Source organism: Rhamphochromis sp. 'chilingali', assembly GCF_963969265.1.
Source record: "Rhamphochromis sp. 'chilingali' genome assembly, chromosome: 7".
Taxonomy (NCBI): domain Eukaryota; kingdom Metazoa; phylum Chordata; class Actinopteri; order Cichliformes; family Cichlidae; genus Rhamphochromis; species Rhamphochromis sp. 'chilingali'.
In genome coordinates, this window is record NC_137934.1 from 31,592,365 (window position 1) to 31,612,124 (window position 19,760).

The window sequence follows — 19,760 nt, forward strand, 5'->3', positions numbered from 1 at the left end:
GGCTTCTGCTCCGCGGCTGCTGGGTGAGCCCTCATCTGGGACTCTCCTCAGCTCTTTCTGGGACAGTGGCGCGGCTGCCCCTCTGTTGGTCTTCCTTGGTCTCTTGTGTTCTGGGGGCCTCTGGATGTCTGGAGTTTTGATCTCCTCCATACCTGCTTCATGCCCTGGAGGACGGGGCAGTGGCTCCCCCACACCCTCTAGCAGATCATTACATGAAGGAACCTTTTAAAAACAAGCGCGTTCATGCTCACAGGTGTACACACGGGTGATCACACCCACAAACTACACCCCTTTTGGCTCCTACCTCAAAGCACACTGTGTTCTGCTGATCTTATGTGCTGCACAATAATGTTTAATATTTAGTATTTACTGTCATATTCCCATATATCATTGTGATGTTGTTTATTATATTACTCTTGTTTTCTTCTGCTTGTTTTCTTTTTTCTTTCTCAACAGGTGATCCAGGTGATCGATAGATGCATTTTTTTTCTGCCCATTCTGTTGGTTTTTGTTTTTTGCCCTTCTCCCCTGTCCCTCTTCTCAGCTGTTTCTCTTTCCCTCTTTCTTTCTCCCCTTCTTTCCTCCAGTCAAGTCTGTCCCGTATTCAGCAAGTGAAAATAAAATAAACAATAAAAGGTGAATCAAATGGACCATTATGGCAAGGCTGGGATGGTCAATTTGGTAAAGTAAATCCGTTGGGCATCTTTCTTTGCCTTTAGACAACAATTCTGATGGCAAAAGAGCCAAACGGGACAGGCAAAAAAAAACAAAAAAAAAAACTACTAAGGATGATTTTTAATGAATCTTTGAAATTTCCATAATTGTAGTATATTGGCTGTATTGCGTTGAATATAAGTTTCCTTTAATTTCTGAGGAATTTTACAGTAAATCTGGATGAAACTTGGCACACAGGTACAGTAGGTGTCCGAGAGGAGGGATGTGTTGAAAGTTGGACCTCAACTATTCAGGATGATTTTTAATGAATTTTTGAAATAGACATAATTGTAGTGTATCGACTGTATTGAACTGAATATGAGTTTACTGTGATTTCTGAGTAATATTACAGTAAATCTGGGTAAAACCTGGCCCACAGGTAAAGTAGGTGTCCCAGAAGAGGATTGTGTTGAAAGCATCAACTTTTAGGAATGATTTTTAATGAATTTTTGAATATGCAACCAGATTGTCACGATGGCTGTATTGGGCTGTTCCATTGTAATTTGTGTGCGGGCGTGTGTCTGTGCCTGTTCGCGCGCGCATGTGTGCGCGGGTAGGCGCTACCGTAAAGACTGGTGTAAAAGCGCAAGGAAATTTATGCGGCGGATAGGAGGCGGCTGGCTTGACCGCGGCTCACAAATGACGGCGCAAGGCTCATGTTAGTAAAAGTGTTTAATACGTAGTCGTTTATTGATTCCTGTGCTAATATATGCTAAGCTATCCGTTCATACACTGCTAACATGGATGTGCTACGCTATCAGTGAATGCCATTGTTGTTTACTGATAGCAAACTGTGGTATCAGAATCAGAATCAGAATCGTGTTTATTGGTCAAGTATATGTGCAGACACATACAGGGAATTTGGTTCCGGTAGATGGTGGCTCTCAAGCACGGCAATGTAAATCACACACACACACACACACACACAAAACCCCGTTCAACTATCTTAGTGAGGACCTTCATTGACATAATGGTTTCCCTAGCCCTTTACCCTAACCCTAACCATTAAAAATGAATGCCTAACCCTGACCCTTACCCTAAACCTAACCATAACCTAATTGTAACCCTGACACTAAAACCACATTTTGAGCCTCAAAAAGGCCTTCAAACTTGTGAGGACCGGCGAGTGTGTCCTCACAAGTGACTGTTGGTTCTCACAAGTACAGCAGAATGCAGATTTCGGTCCTCACAAAGATAGCTAGACAAGAACACACACACACACACACACGTGTCTATATATACACATTACACATACATACACGAAGCTGTGTAAACCAACTATAAATAACGAATCTAAACTTATATACATAAAATACAGAAATGAATGAGGTGGAATGAATACTACAAAATGTACATAAGGTGCAGCTGCAGTCTGGCAGTGGGAGCAGTGTGACAGGTCAACTGTTAAGAAGGGAGATGGCGAGGGGAAAGAAACTGTTCCTGTGTCGGGTGGTCCTGGTCTGCGGGCTTCTGTACCGTCTGCCAGAGGGCAGCAGATCAAAAAGTCTGTGTCCAGGGTGTGAGGGGTCTGTGATGATTTTCCCTGCCCGTTTCCTGGTTCTTGATAGGTACAGATCCTGGATAGAGGGCAGGGGGGTGCCGATGATCCTTTCTGCTGCCCGTACAGTCTGCTGCAATCTGCTCCTGTCCTGTTTAGTGGCTGCTCCATACCAGACTGTGATGGAGGAGCACAGGACAGACTCAATGACCGCAGTGTAGAACTGGATCAGCAGCTCCTGTGGAAGACTGTACTTCCCCAGGTGTCTCAGGAAGTACATCCTCTGCTGGGTCTTTCTGAGGATGGAGTTGATGTTGGTCTCCCACTTCAGGTCCTGGGAGATGGTTGTACCCAGGAACTTGAAGGTCTTCACAGTTGACACAGGGCTGTCTGATATGGTGAGGGGGAGCAGAGTTGAGGGATGTCTCCTGAAGTCCACTGTCATCTCTACAGTCTTAAGAGTGTTCAGCTCCAGATTGTGCTGACTGCACCAGAGTACCAGCCGCTCAACTTCCTGCCGGTATTCAGACTCATCACCATCTTGAATGAGGCCAATGACAGTGGTGTCATCTGCAAACTTTAGGAGTTTGACAGCCGAGTTCTTGGAGGTGCAGTCATTAGTGTAGAGGGAGAACAGTAGTGGTGAGAGGACACATCCTTGAGGGGCACCAATACTGAGGGACCGGGTTTCAGAGGTGATCTCCCCCAGCCTCACTTGTTGCTTTCTGTCTGTCAGGAAGCTGGTGATCCACTGACAGGTAGCTGGTGACACGCTGAGCTGGGAGAGTTTGGAGGAAAGAAGTTCAGGCACAATGGTGTTAAAAGCCGAACTAAAGTCCACAAACAGGACCCTGGCATAAGTTCCCGGGCGGTCAAGGTGTTGCAGGATGTAATGCAGCCCCATGTTCACTGCATCATCCACCGACCTGTTTGCCCGGTAGGCAAACTGCAGAGGGTCCAGCTGGCGGCCTGTAATGTCTTTCAGATGGGCTAACACCAGTCGTTCGAAGGATTTCATGACCACAGACGTCAAGGCGACAGGTCTGTAGTCATTCAGTCATTCAGTATGGAGACGACTGTATAATATTTCTGATGATACTCGAAAGGTCTCATCAAGTCTCGATTTAATTCGATTTATGCTGTTATCAGTGTTAGCAATGATAGCTTGGCTGTGGTGTCAAATCAGTGTATGCTATCAGTGAATGCCTACGTTGTTTACTGATAGCAAACTTTGGTATGGAGACGACTGTATAATATTTCTGATGATACTCGAAAGGTCTCATCAAGTCCCGATTTAATTCGATTTATGCTGTTATCAGTGTTTGCAATGATGGCATGGCTGTGGTGTCTTATGTGGTATGAGGACCACTGTGGGTTAATCTTTGTTGTGATACTCACTCCTTTTTTTATTTAGACCTGGTTTAATTCTGGTATAGTTGAATATTTGTATATAATCCTCGAAGCTGTCAGACTCTATAACGGGTCACCAGCCTTTTTAAAACTGAGAGCTAGATAAAATTGTGAACAGTTTGGTTCACCTTTATTTATATGGTTCTATCTAGCATATTCTATCTTGATATGCGATGTCTTATCACAGTTTAATTTTTCAAAAATATATACAATGATTTAAGGAAGGAAAGGGCTACATGTCAGCATACAACTCTTTATTTCTATTAATGTCTTACTTCATTCCTACCTGATTGACATGTCTAGGAATTATGAGTGATTGGTAAAAGTTGCTGCCAATCAAATTATGATATAGTAAAGTTAAAACAAAACTCAACTGACTGTTTTATATTATATCTAATATATATCATGTAATTATCCTTATAATTACAAAATGTTTTATGTAAGATTTATGTTTTGTAATTTAAATCTGACATCACAAAAGTGTTTTGGAATTTGAATAATGTATTTTGTAACTGCAGCACACATAATACAAATTTTGAACAATTTTGTCCAGATTCCTTGTCACCGGGGACTCCTTCAGGGCCATCGCGTTTAGTTTTAGAGTTGGTGTGTCCACGGTGTGCCAGATCACCCCCCAGGTAGCGACGGCCATCTGGGACTGTCTAGTGGATGATTTCATGGCTTTGCCTTCAGCTGCAGACTGGCGGTCCATCACAGAGGGATTCCAAGAGCGCTGGAATTTCCCTCTCTGCTGTGGAGCTCTGGATGGGAAGCACGTCCAGACAAAGGCTGGACGTGCTGGAAAATCACATAGGAGACACACACATTGATATACACTAAATATTTATTTCTTTTTTTTGTGATGCCCAAATTTATGCACCTGCTTGATTTTGTTTAAACAATTATTGCACACTTTCTGTAAATCCAGTAAACTTCTTTTCACTTCTCAAATATCACTGTGTGTGTCTCCTGTATGATATTTAACTGACATTTTTTATTGTAACAACCAACGATTTATACAGGAAAATAATGGCTATTAACAATGTTGCCCAAACTTTTGCATCCCACTGTATTAGTATGTTTTGTCATTAGTATAATATGAAATAAATTCTACATGTGTCAAGTCGTGTGCCAACGTTTGCTGTGTAGTAGAACTGAGACATTAGTCATTATAAAAATTTATTTGAAATAATTATTTAAATTTACAAACAGAAAAACATTAAACATAAATATATAAAATATAAGTATTTACAGAGAGACAGGAATAAAAAGGACCCAGCTGCTCTCCAGAGCAGGAACAAGGCTGAGGAGGAAATGCTCCGTTGGAGACTGGTGTGGCCTCTTCAGGGACTCCAGAATGGCCAGCTCCACCGCCGATGGACCGTCCTGGGACCCGTCCCTCATCTGCCTCGGAGCTGTCCTCTGTGGGCCTGTAAAACACAAAGAAATGAGAAGGCTGCTACTAGATTTTCATTTTCAACATTGGAAAAAAAAAAACAACAAAACAGGATATAATCAGATTGGTTGTAGATATTTAGTAAAGGTGATCATAAGGGAATCCAAGCGAGTAAAAAGCTATCAGTGCTTGCTGTACATCTGATGCTACAATTGCATACCTGTGGGTGCAGCAGCAGGAGCGGAGGGATCAGGGACCGGGGAGCCAGGAGAAGCAACAGGGGATGCTCTGCTGCAGATTCAGTTGGTTCTATCAAGACAATAATAAATGTTAACAGGTTTTAAACAATAATCAGAGAAAGTATATACAGGGGTCCCTCCTTTATTGCAGCAGGGGTTCTCAGAATAACTAGCCCCTGGCTACGCACTTTATTCACTTTTTTCCCCACTCACATGAACATTAGTCACAGTTCTCACAAGTTGATTCTCAAAGTGCAAACCTTTGTAGATTACAAAACCTAAAAGTATTATTATGCCGCGTTTTGTCTTCATCTGCCTGCCACTTTCGTGCGCCTTTTTCCCTCCCGGTGCAGGTGTCTATTTCCAAATGAAGGTCATAGTTATGGGTGTTTTTGTGCTGTTTTTTCTATTGGACGTGATGGTTATCAAAGCCAAACGTGATAAATTTGGCAAGCGCAGGAGACACACACGGAGGAGATTTGTCAATCAGGCTGCAGAATGCAATGCTGTATGGTGCAATAAAAAATCAGCGAAAAAGCGAAGCAGTGACGGATGAACACCGGGACCACTGTGTGCTGTTTATTAATAAACAATAAAATATATTCCTATATGACAACATGCATGAAAGCAGAACGGTATTTGTACGTCAGTGGGAAAATAGCGGTGGCTTGCTAGCTTTTGGGCAGCTTCCCCGGGTCAGTCAAAAATTTCAAAAGAGAAATGAATGAACTTACCAGCTTGCCCGATCTCTTCACATATCTTCCTCCAAGCTCGGTCCTTTATATTCCTGTCTCGGTAAAGAAAGCAGCTGGTGTCGTACAGCTCTGGGTGGTTTGCTACGGTTGATTAGCCTTTCCTCCATATTGAATGAAGTATGAAGGGCTTTGGCTGGATCTGCCCCTTTGACTTAGGTCAGAGCCACGTCACCAGGCTCCTGATTGGTTGTCGCGGCGCGAATTGACGCTGGAGTTCATATTTTTCCAGCGGTAGACGCGAAACGCGCGTATGCACAAAATGCAACACAATAACTGACGCGTGTGGTTTTATTCACGAGTCAAACGCGCCAGACACGCTGCTTTGACGCGCGTTTCACGCGTTTTTAATAATGGATTGGATTTATATAGCGCTTTTCAAGGCACCCAAAGCGCTTTACAATACACATCTCACATTCACACACTGGTGGAGGCAAGCTACAGTTGTAGCCACAGCTGCCCTGGGGCAGACTGACAGAAGCGAGGCTGCCATATCGCGCCATCGGCCCCTCTGGCCAACACCAGTAGGGTAAAGTGTCTTGCCCAGGGACACAACGACCAGGACAGAGAGCCCAGGGATCGAACCGGCGACCTTCCGGTTACAGATGCGATTCCCAACCCCCTGAGCCACGGTGGCCCGAGTCAAACGCGCCAGACACGCTGCTTTGACGCGCGTTTCACGCGTTTTTGCGACGCAAATCTGCTTCTGAATTTTCGCGGGACCCACAATCGTGCTTCTACATTGACTTTACATGTAAACCTGATGCTCTGATCATGTCTATCCGTTTTGTTCGCCACCGACACATCACTACACCATATCCCAGAATTCATTGCGCAGCCCAGCCTACTCCAGTTTCCAACAATGGCGGCTATGGGCAGAAATCTGTGCCATCAGAAACTGAATTTGAATAAGTTAAATTTGAATTTGAATTGCTCGGATTGAATCTGAATTGTAACTTGAATAAAAGCTTTTAAAAACTGAATATGAATTAGCCTAATTTGAAATTCAATTTATTGGTTTGAAAATGATCATCACTAAATTGAAATTGAATTTTATATTTTGAAAATGAATTTATTTGCTTTGAAACCGTATTTTATCCTTTAAAAGTTTAGCTCTCGAAAAATTTCATATTCACTTCTCACCATTCAGTTTCAGTTCTACAATTCAATTTCAGTTCCAAAATTCAGTTTACTTACATCCGGTTCAAGAGTAATCGAGCGCAGATTAATAGAACTACGTTTTACTAGCGGACCGAAAGTGTTACTGACGGGAATCTACAGCGTCTTTAGCTGAATTAACAATTCAGAAGTGTTAATTCACCTCAAATACTTGGTTCTAATTGAACAGAAATTTCTATGAACTTGTCAGAACTGTGTAGAACATGAATCAGTCTGTGTCAGATCCTCAGGTAAACAATATCTAATATTTTATCTAAATGACTGCTTTGTCTTTGAAAAGGTGAAGAGCCTGAGGCCGGTGACAGTCCAGTTCTACTCCAAGTACACCCTTACGGTGGCTCACAGGACAAGGCTACATTCCTGTCCTGCCAGAAGAGAAACTTAGGAGTCTTCATGCAGTTCAACCACACCTGTCATATTCCGTATGACAGGGGTCTCAAACTCCAGTCCTTGAGGGCCGGTGTCATGCAACTTTTCCATGTGTCCCTGGTGCAACACACCTGAATACAATTAGTAGGTCATTAGCAAGAGTATAGAACTTGACTGCATGCTGAGGTGGCAACCCCTAACCCTACTCAAGGAAATTTAAGTAAATGTATGTATTTGGAAACATATACTTCTAAAAAAAATACTTTTATTGCACCATGTTCATTCACTCATGAGCTGCTGTAACATGAATCAAATGTCTGAATTGCCAACTCAGCATGCAGTCAAGTTCTATAGTCTTGCTAATGACCTACTAGGTGTGTTGCAACAGGGACACATGGAAAAGTTGCAGGACAGTGGCCCTCAAGGACTGGAATTTGAGACCCCTGCCGTATGGTGTTCTGCAGTTTTCTACCCCACCGTTACAGCATGTCTGACTGCCTGTTCAACATATGCAAAAATATATGATGAGTTTAAGCATGTGATGACAAAGGCCTTCCATTATGGTGTTTGTCATCACATGTCACAGACATCTGGATGATCATTTGGAATAAACAAGAAACTAAAAAATTGTTACTTCATCTTTTATCTTTATTATTATTATTGTTCTTATTTTACATTGTTAGGCATTAGGTTTATTTGTAGTAGTCCTTTCCAACTTCTTTCCCTCGTCCATGTTACTGTGTCAGCTTGTCAGCATCTATTTGGGGTTGGGAGTGGAACAGAAAGTAAGGAAATCCAAAGTGCCATTAAAACCAGGAGAGGTTCTTATATTTCAGAAGAAGGGATTAATTCAAAAGAAATGACCTCAATGTCATATTTTATTTAGGAACCCTAGAGAGCACTTTGCAAAATAACACATTCTTATAATTTCACCCTCAGATGAGCCAAGCTACAACTGTCAGGGAAGGTGATGTAGGTACAGAGCATGTGAGAGTGGTTAAGTTAATGTCTCTTGTCTAGATGAAGGCACGAGAGGGATCAATGGCAAGGCGTAGAGATTCAGTATCTTCAGTCTTCAGTGGACACTCCATTTCTGGCACAAAACACCTGTAACAGATGATCGATTTAGGAGGTGACCCGACAACTTCAGCCTGTCAAACATAGCAATGGAGAAGTATGTTTAAAAAAACCCCAACTAATTAAGCATGCACTCGGTACCCTAAGAATTATTATGATAGTTAAACACAGTGATAGTCACATATCATATCACTTCAAACAGAGGTGATCCAGTAATGCTGCACTAATGAATTACACTAACTATTCACTTTAGCTAAAGTTATTAAGTTAGCTAAAGAGTTGGGATGCTGTGCAAGACATAAATAAAGCTAAAATACAAAGGTTTGGACACCGTTTTGCATGTTTCCCTACTATAGGGGTCTCTACAGCATACAGGGCTCTGACAGGGTACAAGATGACAACTTTGGAATTCTACTAGAAACAGTCGATCCTATTTGTTTGTCAAAGCTGAATCCAGGGCAAACTACGCTAAATTGGCGTCTTTAGCTAACAGCTACAATGAGCATAAAAGTTACCTTACGGCTATCATTTGTTAACATGATGCTTGTTCTTATACATGTAATACATTTATTACCAACCTGAGAGTTTATCCGCTGGTCATTCGACATGACGAATGACTTCTGAAGTGTTAATTCAGCTAAAGATGCTGTAGATTCCCGTCAGTAACACTTTCGGTCCGCTAGTAAAACGTAGTTCTATTAATCTGCGCTCGATTACTCTTGAACCGGAACCGGATGTAAGTCCCAAAAAACTGAATTTTGGAACTGAAATTAAATTGTAGAACTGAAACTGAATGGTGAGAAGTGAATCTGAACTTATTCGAGAGCTAAACTTTTAAAGGATAAAATACGGTTACAAAGCAAATAAATTCATTTTCAAAATATAAAATTCTATTTCAATTTAGTGATGATCATTTTCAAACCAATAAATTGAATTTCAAATTAGGCTAATTCATATTCAGTTTTTAAAAGCTTTTATTCAAGTTACAATTCAGATTCAATCCGAGCAATTCAAATTCAAATTTAACTTATTCAAATTCTGTTTCTGATGGCACAGATTTCTGCCCATAGGCGGCTGCTACTTAGTTTTAATATTACTCTTATTACTCTTTCTGGGTCACAAAATAAACTTTTAAGATATTTTCAGGCAAGAATGTAGCTGTGTAACCTTCAAATATTTGCTCGTTTTTTTAAGACATCACATATTTGCAAAGAGCTCTGACGTTTTCGGAGAAGTCTGTTACCCACCAGCTCGATAGCTAGGCGGTTCACTAGAGTACGTGAGAACAGGTTGTCGCTACTCAGGTTAAACATGATATATAGGTCACTTAGATAACTTAAAAATGTTATTGTTTGGCTTTTTTCAATGTTTTATTTGCTAGTGAGTAAATCGGTTTGGCTGAGATTACAGCTGAATAAACGACATACGGAAAACTGATTAAACAGAAGTGTGACATGATCGAGAATTTGCGCCAGTGTCCTGTTATGTTTTAAAAAGTAAGGAGCAGACAGCTGAACTCCACCGAGACAGGTGGTGACGCAAATCTGAAGGCTAGACCATCCAATTTCACAGCCGCTCACTTCCGGTCTAACTGGCCTTCAGAGGATCCAGCCCACGTAGACCGCGAAGGCCAGGTCCGCAGGAAGATGCAGCCCCTGAATTTGGACCCCCCCTTCTTTCTTTCTCAACTTTATAGTGCTGTGAAAAAGTTTTTGTCCCTTCCTGATTTTTTGCATATTTGTCACACTTACATGTTTCAGACAATCAAACAAATTTTAATATTAGACAAATATAACAGGAGTAAATGCAAAACACAGTTGTTAAATTATCATTTTTTTTATTAAGGGAAAATCCATCCAAACCTACCCGGCCCTGTGTGAAAAATTCATTACATTCAAATTCATTAGAAAAATAAATTAGACAAACTACAAATTCTAATTATGATTTCTGATCTCAAAACTATTTTTGGCAAAATTTATTACAGTATAATACTGAAGTCATAATAAGCGCTCCTAATCTGGGACATGATATTACTAAATCTATACAACAATTCTTACATCAGATGAATTGAAGGGTAAATGGAAATGGTTATGGAAAGAGATGTGAGTTTGACCATTTTTGCTGTTTTTAGGTTGAACATAATTGCAAATATGGAGTGGATCACTAGAGACAAATGTTTGCTGACAATCTGTATTCACTCCTTCTTTACTTCTGATTTCATTTCCAATAAAAGACAGAAAACATTTGGCTCTTTATTGAGTTTGTAGTTGTTCCTGTCATTACACACACAAAACAAATCTCATGTATACTGACTGCCTCGGGACACAACACAACATTAGTGACGTGCAGTTGTTTCCAAGTCTGGCCTCTTATCTTGTATGAGTTTAGGTTGAACTGAACATGTATATTTGAGTTATAACCAAGTCGTGTCCAATGGCAAAACATCAAAATTAGAAAATGATTCACAATTTACCATCACAAATGTTTTAGACCAACCAAATGTGACATTAATCTCTTCTTTAGAAGGAACTTGTTAAGTACAAAAGCTGGAAAAGGTTAGATTTACATTACAATTCAAATCAAAATGACTGAAGATGAAGGAAAGGACAAAACTGTATGGACATTTCATTCACGAGAGTTACTTGAGTTTTCTTTAATTTTTCAAAAGCCTACATCATTTCAACATTACTTTGTCCTCTCTGTCTCTTCCTGCTTTGAATGCTATAAATTAATATATTAATTAATAGACAAACAACTTTTTTATACTTTCCTACATGTGCATAAAATCAAACCAATGTTTTCTGGAGCAAACACAGGAAAACACGTATTAAAGAGTGAAAACATTGAGCACTGGCCTACTTTCTGTCTTACATTTCTTGGAAAAAAGTGGTGCTGGCAGGGACATGTTTTTGAACTTTCTGTTTACTTTTTCTGTAAAGTATGTTGACAAGAAGTAGAATAAATAGCGTGAGGCCATATTAAGAAACAAAGGCAAATCCTGCATTGCTCAACAGCTACATTTTGTTTTAGTAGTTTGCAAGAGGTCAGAGTTCATCACTGTTGATTTCGAATGCAGTTCTCTCCTTTCTTACAATATTATCCAAGTTTTTCCCAGTTTGTACCTAAGTGTAATTCAGACTGTTCATTTATATTCAGACTGCTGTACTTTAAAAAAAAAAAATTCCAACTCAAACCTTGGTAAGGTTAAAAATGTTCTTTGCTCTATTGATTCCTGCAGATGATTAACAGGAACAAAAAAACAAATCAACATTTAGCCATTTATAAATATTTGTGTTTTCACCAACTGGTGAATTGTATTTTTAATGGCATGACATGACCTCATAATAATAATTTATATAACAGCCTGAAAAATCTACTATTTGTCTACTGAGTTATCTAATTATCTAGTTTTTGCAGTGTGTGACTTTGTTATGTGTAATAACATTAGGGAAGCATTATGGTGTTTATAACAGTTTGTTAGGGTCCCACTGTGTCTTTAAAGTGGCAGCATGTGATCACAGTATTTATATCTGTTTCCAGTGAGCCTGAGATTGTTTTTGGAGGCAGGAACAGACTTGTGTAAATCACTGAACAATCTTTTTTTTCTCTGTCTGCAGTGTTTAGTTTTCTTTGAGGGATCAGATGCACAAAGACAACATGCATGCAATAACCAAAATCCTGTTTTTGTGCATATGTTCACTGACGTCAGTGAAGAGCCAAGGTAAGTACTTCAAGTGATTTCAATTATTACATGATATTTTGATGGTTTTCATGTTAATGTGAATAATGGGAGTTTATCCAGGAGTTGGTGTCATGAACTGGCTGTGTAATGCAGGCAGGGTAGGACTTAAATGCAGACTTACGGAGACAGCACTTAGACCTCCACAATCAGAATCAGAATACTTAGGAAATTATGTGGGTTGCAGTTGCTCTGAGAAGAAATGGTAAAAATAGTAACAGTTGTCACGGCCGAGGCCGCCTCAAAGGGGAAAGGACTCAAATGCAGGACGCCGAACAGCACGTAAGTAGTTTTAGAGACGATGTTTATTTACTCAGTAAGTGTTCATAAACTGGAAAGTGAGGTTAACAAGTGCGAAGTGCCACAACTGAATCAAAGGGGTCTTAAGCAGCCTGGGCTAAGTAAGCAATCTGGTCTTGGTCAGTGGAAACAGCAGTTCCGGGGATTGGGCTGGAGGGAGAGTCACACTGGGTCCAGGGAAAGGGTCAGAGTCGGTCGGTGGTGACGTGGAGGGGTGAGTGGTCCGGGTGTGTGGTCCGAAATTCCTGGCGTGGAGGCAGGCAGGTGGTTCGGGTGAACAGCCTGTGGGACTGTCAGGTGGTCCAGCGTCTGGGTTGGAGCTCTTCGGCAGAGATTAGTGTTTGGCAGCTTGGTGTGGCTATGAGAGAAACACATGATGAGACAAGGTAATTCACAAAGCGAGTGCAAAATCACGGTGGTGCCCTGCACTAACTAGGGTTAGCTGAGAATCTGGCGAAGAGAGGTTGAGTGCGCTGGCCTTATGAGACCCCGGCTAAATTACCCACAGGTGTGAGCAATCAGCAGAACACTGAGGCCCCTCCCAGGGGTGGAGATGCCGGCTCGGAGGGAGACACACTGGCACACACCCGGACCATGATAACAGTAACAGACTAAACTCCAAACAATACATTATGTTGCAGATTTTAATATTAATTAGTCATTGTCAATTGCTGATTTGTCCTGTTCTCATTGTATGACGAATTATGATGGCTGTTTGGTAGCCATTTGCATACTATGCATACTCTCTCTCTCTTCATATGTGTGTGTGTGTGTTTCTCTGGTGAAATTCAGTATGGTTCCGACAACAGTTTTATGTTGATGTACAATCTTTAATATGGTGTGTGTGTGTGTGTGTGTGTGTGTGTGTGTGTGGAGGGGGGTGGTGAGTGTTTGCAATCGGCAATCCAAAATGTAACAGTAAAGCAAAGATTGCTTTTAGAAGCGCCTTCTTTCAGCAGTTAAATAGTAACAGCCAAACAATCACCAACCACCTGATAGAGAATAGAGCAGCAACTCTGAAACTGAACTTCTAAAATTGTAATTAATAAGAAAACATTGCAGCTACTTTGCTGGTTTTGCCAGTAAAGCGATCGCTTTCACTTTATCAGAAATCTTCCTTTTACAACAGGTTAATCAGCAATTACCTTTTATGTACACTTTCTTTTTCTTTTTTTAATTTATGTTTTATTAGTTTTCTTATTTATACAACATGTACAACAAATTCAACTTAATCACCGTGGGGGGAAAAGCAAGGCAAAACAAAACAACAACAAAAGAGACAAACGGACCAAAACAAAAACAAAAACAAAAACAAACGAAACAAACCAAGAAATAAAATGACATTATACAAAATCGGGCCTCCCATTTTGTACTTATTTCAACCATTTCAACCAATATTCTTCAAATGAGTCCGCCTGCCACTTTAGCCTAAAAGTTATTCTTTCCATAACAAAAATAGTATATATCACATCAATCCATTCATCTATAGTAGGAGCATCCTCTTTAAGCCAAAGGCGAGTTATGGCCTTTTTGGAAGCTACTGACAGCACACTGAACAAATATTTATCCAGTTTGCATAGATTAAGACTCTCTAGGTTGCCTAGGTACAATAATGCAAAATGAAATTGTATTTTCTTTTGGAAGATTGTTTCCATGACCTTATGTATTTCCTTCCAAAATGGAACCACACGGGGACATTCCCAAAAAATGTGGAAATGATTTGCTGTTGCATGTCCACAATGCCTTCAGCATGTTGTATTCTGAGAATAATTGGATTTTTGAGCTGAGGTAATAAAATAACGAATTACATTCTTCCAACTGAATTCCCTCCACGAGGGAGAGCTTGTTACTGGCCACTGCTGCCTACAGATCCCATCCCATTCCTCTCCTGTTAGGGATAGATTGCTCTCTGTTTCCCATCTTGCTTTAACATATCTTGTATCATCATCCCGTAGATTGATCAGTGAACAATATAATTTGGAAATAATTTTTTGATAGGGTGCATCTCTATATGCATTCTCGAATATATATATAATCTCTTCCTTCCCAGTCGATAACTGAGGATTTTTTAACTTTTTATTCAGGAAGTCCCTCAGTTGCAAGTATCTAACAAAATCTTGATTTTGCAACCCAAACTTTTTCTTAAGGTCCTGGAAACTCATCACTTTTCCATTTTTCAACAAGGTACTGTATGTGGTGAAACCTTTATTTGCCCATGTTTTGAATGTCGAGTCGCTCTTACTAGGCAAAAATTCTGGGTCATATGCAAACCACTTAAGGAATCCGGCCCTCTGGTTTAATTGATACTTTTTAAGTACTCTTTCCCATATCGTTAATGAACTTACTATCCAAGGGTTGCCCTTGCCCTATATCCCTGTATCCATTGATAAGTTTATGCCCAGATATTTGATAGTTCTTTTGTCCCAGCTTAGTTTGCGTTTGCTGTGCAGATTTTTTTTTGGGGGGGGGGGCTATAAAAGCTACTAATAATAATGGATTGGATTAATATAGCGCTTTTCAAGGCACCCAAAGCGCTTTACAATACCACTATTCATTCACTCTCACATTCACACACTGGTGGAGGCAAGCTACAGTTGTAGCCACAGCTGCCCTGGGGCAGACTGACAGAAGCGAGGCTGCCATTTCGCGCCATCGGCCCCTCTGGCCATCACCAGTAGGCGGTAGGGTAAAGTGTCTTGCCCAAGGACACAACAACCAGGACAGAGAGCCCAGGCATCGAACCAGCGACCTTCCGGTTACAGATACACTTCCCAACCCCCTGAGCCACGGTCGCCCACTAAGAACTTGGGTTTTTTGTATATTCAATTTATATCCCGACTCGAGTATAGCCCATACTCCTTTAACACTGACATGAGCTCCATAAGTGATTCAGTAGGTTTTGATAAGTAAACCAAAACATCATCTGCGAACAAGGCCAATTTCTGCTCACTTCCAGCAATATTAATCCCTTTTATTTTACCATTCTGCCTAATCCTTTGAGCCAATGGCTCTATAAAAATAGCAAATAAGAGTGGACTCAGTGGGCATCCTTGTCTTGTGGACCTTTCAAGCTTAAAAGCATCTGAAAGTTCACCGTTAATCTTTATTTTTACAGTTGGGCTATTATACAAAGCCCTCAATATTGTAATGATGGACCCATTAAACCCAAATCTAAGCATTGCTTGGAATAAAAATTGCCATCTCACAGAGTCGAAAGCTTTTTCAGCATCTAGACTCAATAATATAGCTGGTATTTTATTTAGATTAATATGTCTAATAATTTGCAGAGTTCTCTTAACACTATCGTGGGTTTGGTGCGACCTAACAAATCCAGTTTGGTCTAGACCCTTCAAGTCTCCGTGCTATGATTGACGTAAACAATTTGTAATCTACATTTAATACACTTATTGGCCTGTAGTTGGAACATTCTAGTTTCGTAAGTAGCCAATTAAATGTTTTAAGTAAGACCGGTGTCAAAGGTTCCCCTAATTTCTTATACCACTCCGCAGTAAAACCATCTGTACCTGGAGATTTGTTTGCCTTAAGTTTTCCAATCGCCATGTGAAGTTCTTCCCTTGTAATTTGCTTCACTAATGATTTGTTTTCTTCTACTGTAAGTTTAGGGAGGTGTAACATGTCAAGCAAACTCTCCATTTGATCATCGTTGTTTGTGGGTGGTTGTGAATATAATTTTTCATAGTATCTCTTAAAGCAATCCTTAATTTCCTCTATACCCTGCATTTCCATTTTGGTTTCCGGGTCCCTTATCCTGTACATTGTTCTGTCTGCTTGTTGTTTCCTAAATCTATATGCCAATTGTTTCATATATTTAGCTCCCCCCTCATAATATCTTTGTTTGGTCAACATTAATTTCGTTTGGATGTCATGAGTGTATATCTCATTAATTAAATTTCTCTTCTTTGCCATTTCTAATTTTGTCTTAGTATCAATAGTATTTTTATGTGTGGCCTCTAATTACAATAGTTCCAACTGCAACTTCTGGAATCTTGCAACTTTGGATTTTTTAATATTGGAGGTTATAGCAATAACTTTTCCTCTCATCACTGCTTTGCACGCATCCCACAAAATCGGTGGGGGTAACTCATCTTTATCAGGCGTGGCGACCGTGGCCGTGGCTCAGGGGGTTGGGAAGTGTATCTGTAACCGGAAGGTCACCGGTTCGATCCCTGGGCTCTCTGTCCTGGTCGTTGTGTCCTTGGGCAAGACACTTTACCCTACTTGCCTACTGGTGCTGGCCAGAGGGGCCGATGGCGCGAAATGGCAGCCTCGCTTCTGTCAGTCTGCCCCAGGGCAGCTGTGGCTACAACCGTAGCTGCCTCCACCAGTGTATGAATGCGAGAGTGAATGAATAGTGGCATTGTAAAGCGCTTTGGGTGCCTTGAAAAGCGCTATATAAATTCAATCCATTATTATCATTGAATTCCAGGTATTCAGCAATGTCTTTTGTCAACTGTTCACATGTCCGTTCGTTCAGTATACCAGAATTTAATTTCCAGTTGGTTATTTTTCTCCTTTGAGTAGAGTTTAAAGATAAATATTGAGGGCAATGATTGAAAGGTCCATTGGCCCAATATGGTACTCGTGTATTTTGTTCATATCAGTACCAAAAGTGAGGAAGTAGTCTATTCTCAAATAAGTTGCATGTGGAGATGAATAGTAAGTATAGTTCCTTGCCGTTGGATTAAGACGCCTCCAAGTATCCACCAATCCCATCTCCTCTATCAGAAGGTTCAGTTTTCTAGTTAGTTTTTGTGATTGAGATATTCTCTTCCCCGATGCGTCCAGATGTGGTGTTAATGTAATATTAAGGTCTCCTCCGCAGACAAGTAATCCCTGTGCCTCTGTCACTACTTTCTCGAGTACTTGCATATAGAAATCAAATGTGGAACCTGGAGGAATATAAACATTATAGAACGTGATCAATTCCCCATCCAATTTGCCCTGTACCAGGATAAATCTGCCTTCTCTATCCCTAATTGTAGCAAAGTGTTCAAGAATGACCTTCCCTGATATTAAAATAACCCCCCTCCTCTTGTATGTCTTAAACCATTTGAAGAGTAATAAGCGTGCTTGAAACCTTGTCTCTTAAGTGTCTCGTGCTCAAGGCCCACCAAATGTGTCTCTTGTAGAAATGCCACATCAATATCCTCTCTTTTCGGTTTACTAAGAATTTTTCCCTGCTTTGTCGGGCTTTGGAGTCCATTTACGTTAAGTGAGAGTACCTTTAACATTTGGCTTTATTATACCGCCAGACAGAACCATGAATGTGCATTCCAAATGTCACTGAAATAAAACATTGTGCCCCCACTGTTAACACAAAACTAAGATTAGTACACAAAAACAATAGAACCAATATAGAGTCGTCCATATACTCAGGATCATTCGACCCCTTTAGGTCCCTGTTGGAGAGAGGAGAGAAAGGACCCACCATACGGTGGGGGCTTTCCCTAGTGTTGTGGCGACTGTCCAACTGGTATATCCCACTTACACTAGCCTTCCTGCCTTCTTGGGACCTTTTTGTGCCACTGCTATGTGTTAAATGGCTGCCATTTCCACTGTGTTCAGTGGAATATAACCAAACTTGCCACAGGATAGTTTTTACCTGTCAATGTTAATATTCCAGTGTGAATTCCTTAAATCAGCCTAAAATGGCTGAGCAGCAGAAATCCCCACACCCATCACCCTGGGGACCATTTTCTGCCCATTGACTTCCATTATAAACGCTATTTTTCAACCCCAAATTATCATCATATGATTTTATTTTTTCTTCTTTTCTTGGATGTCAATGAAGACTCAGGGCCTTGAAGTTTTAATTTTTAAATTGCAAAAAAAATGCAAAAAAAATAATGGCAGGTCAAAATGTATGTTGGTGCCAATCTTTGGTCCATCTAAAGGCCTACTTATAATGACAATCACATATTACTTCAACTGGTTTTTTGTGGAAATATTTAGTTTCGTTTTTTGGTTTTTGGGGCTTATAACACAGGGCGCTCATGTAATAACACTGGGATTTGAAGGGTTAAAACAACGAAAATATAATTAAAACTTTACATGAATATTTCAGGGAGAAGTAGTTTTACAAGGTTGGCTAATTTAAAGTGGAATAAAATATGGATATATGGTCTTTTTATGGCGTGGCTGAGAATGGTCCCTAGGGTGATGGGTGTGAGTTTTTTAAAGGATGGCAGGAGGGCTAGATGAGTCCAACATATATGGTAACTTATAAATCTGATCAACTGAACTATCAACATACCGACTTGGACACAATGAAACCAAATAGAGCATATTACCTTCTTATTTAGACTGCTTGCCTGTGAGTGTAGCTCCTATCCTCCTTGTCATTCATATTTAGTAGTCTCTTCTATATTCCCGCAGTTTGCGTCGGACTCGAGTTTCCATTCGTGGCCCTCTGTCCCTCTCCATATCCACATATGGAGAGGGACATGGCAAGGAGTGGTCCTTGCCATGAAAATGCGTTACATACTTTCTCTTCGGTGCTGGGTCCCGAGTTTGCGCGTGTGGGGACCACCTCTATGCCCCGTGTTCTCAGATCCTCCGCTGCGTCCTCTGTGTCCTCGTAAGACCTGCTCATAGAAGTAGGTTTTCACCTGGTGAAACGGTAACAGTTACATGTGAGGAGAGATACTGGATTGGGAGAACCCGCACGCGCTCAGTTGAGACTACTTGCAATGAGGATGGACAGTGGTCTGTCAGACCAGTATGTCAAGGTATAAAACTACAAAAGCTTTAGACACATATTCTAAGCTTACTGTTCTTTGCTTTCATGTAGTTCAATCAGCCATGAGGATGATGAACAATTTTTTTGAAGATTATCCAGTCTTTCTTTCTTTACAGAGGTTACATGTATCCGTCCACAAGATAGACTTTTGTCCCGCTGGGAGGCGTCTTGGCGTGATGAGACAAAGAAATTGGGTGATACTGTCAGGTACACATGCATATCAGGATACAGGAGGAAAGATGGCGTCACTCGGGCCACATGCACCAGAGATGGATGGGAACCAAATCCACTTTGTGAAGGTATGGTGGAGTTTAGTTCACTTTTCTT

At 40.7% G+C, this 19,760-nt stretch overlaps 1 protein-coding gene across 1 annotated transcript in view; it reads left to right on the forward strand.

The window, feature by feature from the left end:
- The window catches only part of LOC308400349 (complement factor H-like), a gene marked incomplete at its 3' end in the record, with an annotated part of 108,026 nt that overhangs the window by 79,554 nt on the left and 8,712 nt on the right, over positions 1–19,760 (forward strand). Inside the window, exon 17 of the mRNA XM_080887993.1 lies at positions 19,550–19,732. Coding sequence (XP_080744119.1) covers positions 19,550–19,732 — 183 coding nt within the window. The remainder of the gene's footprint in view (positions 1–19,549; positions 19,733–19,760) is intronic.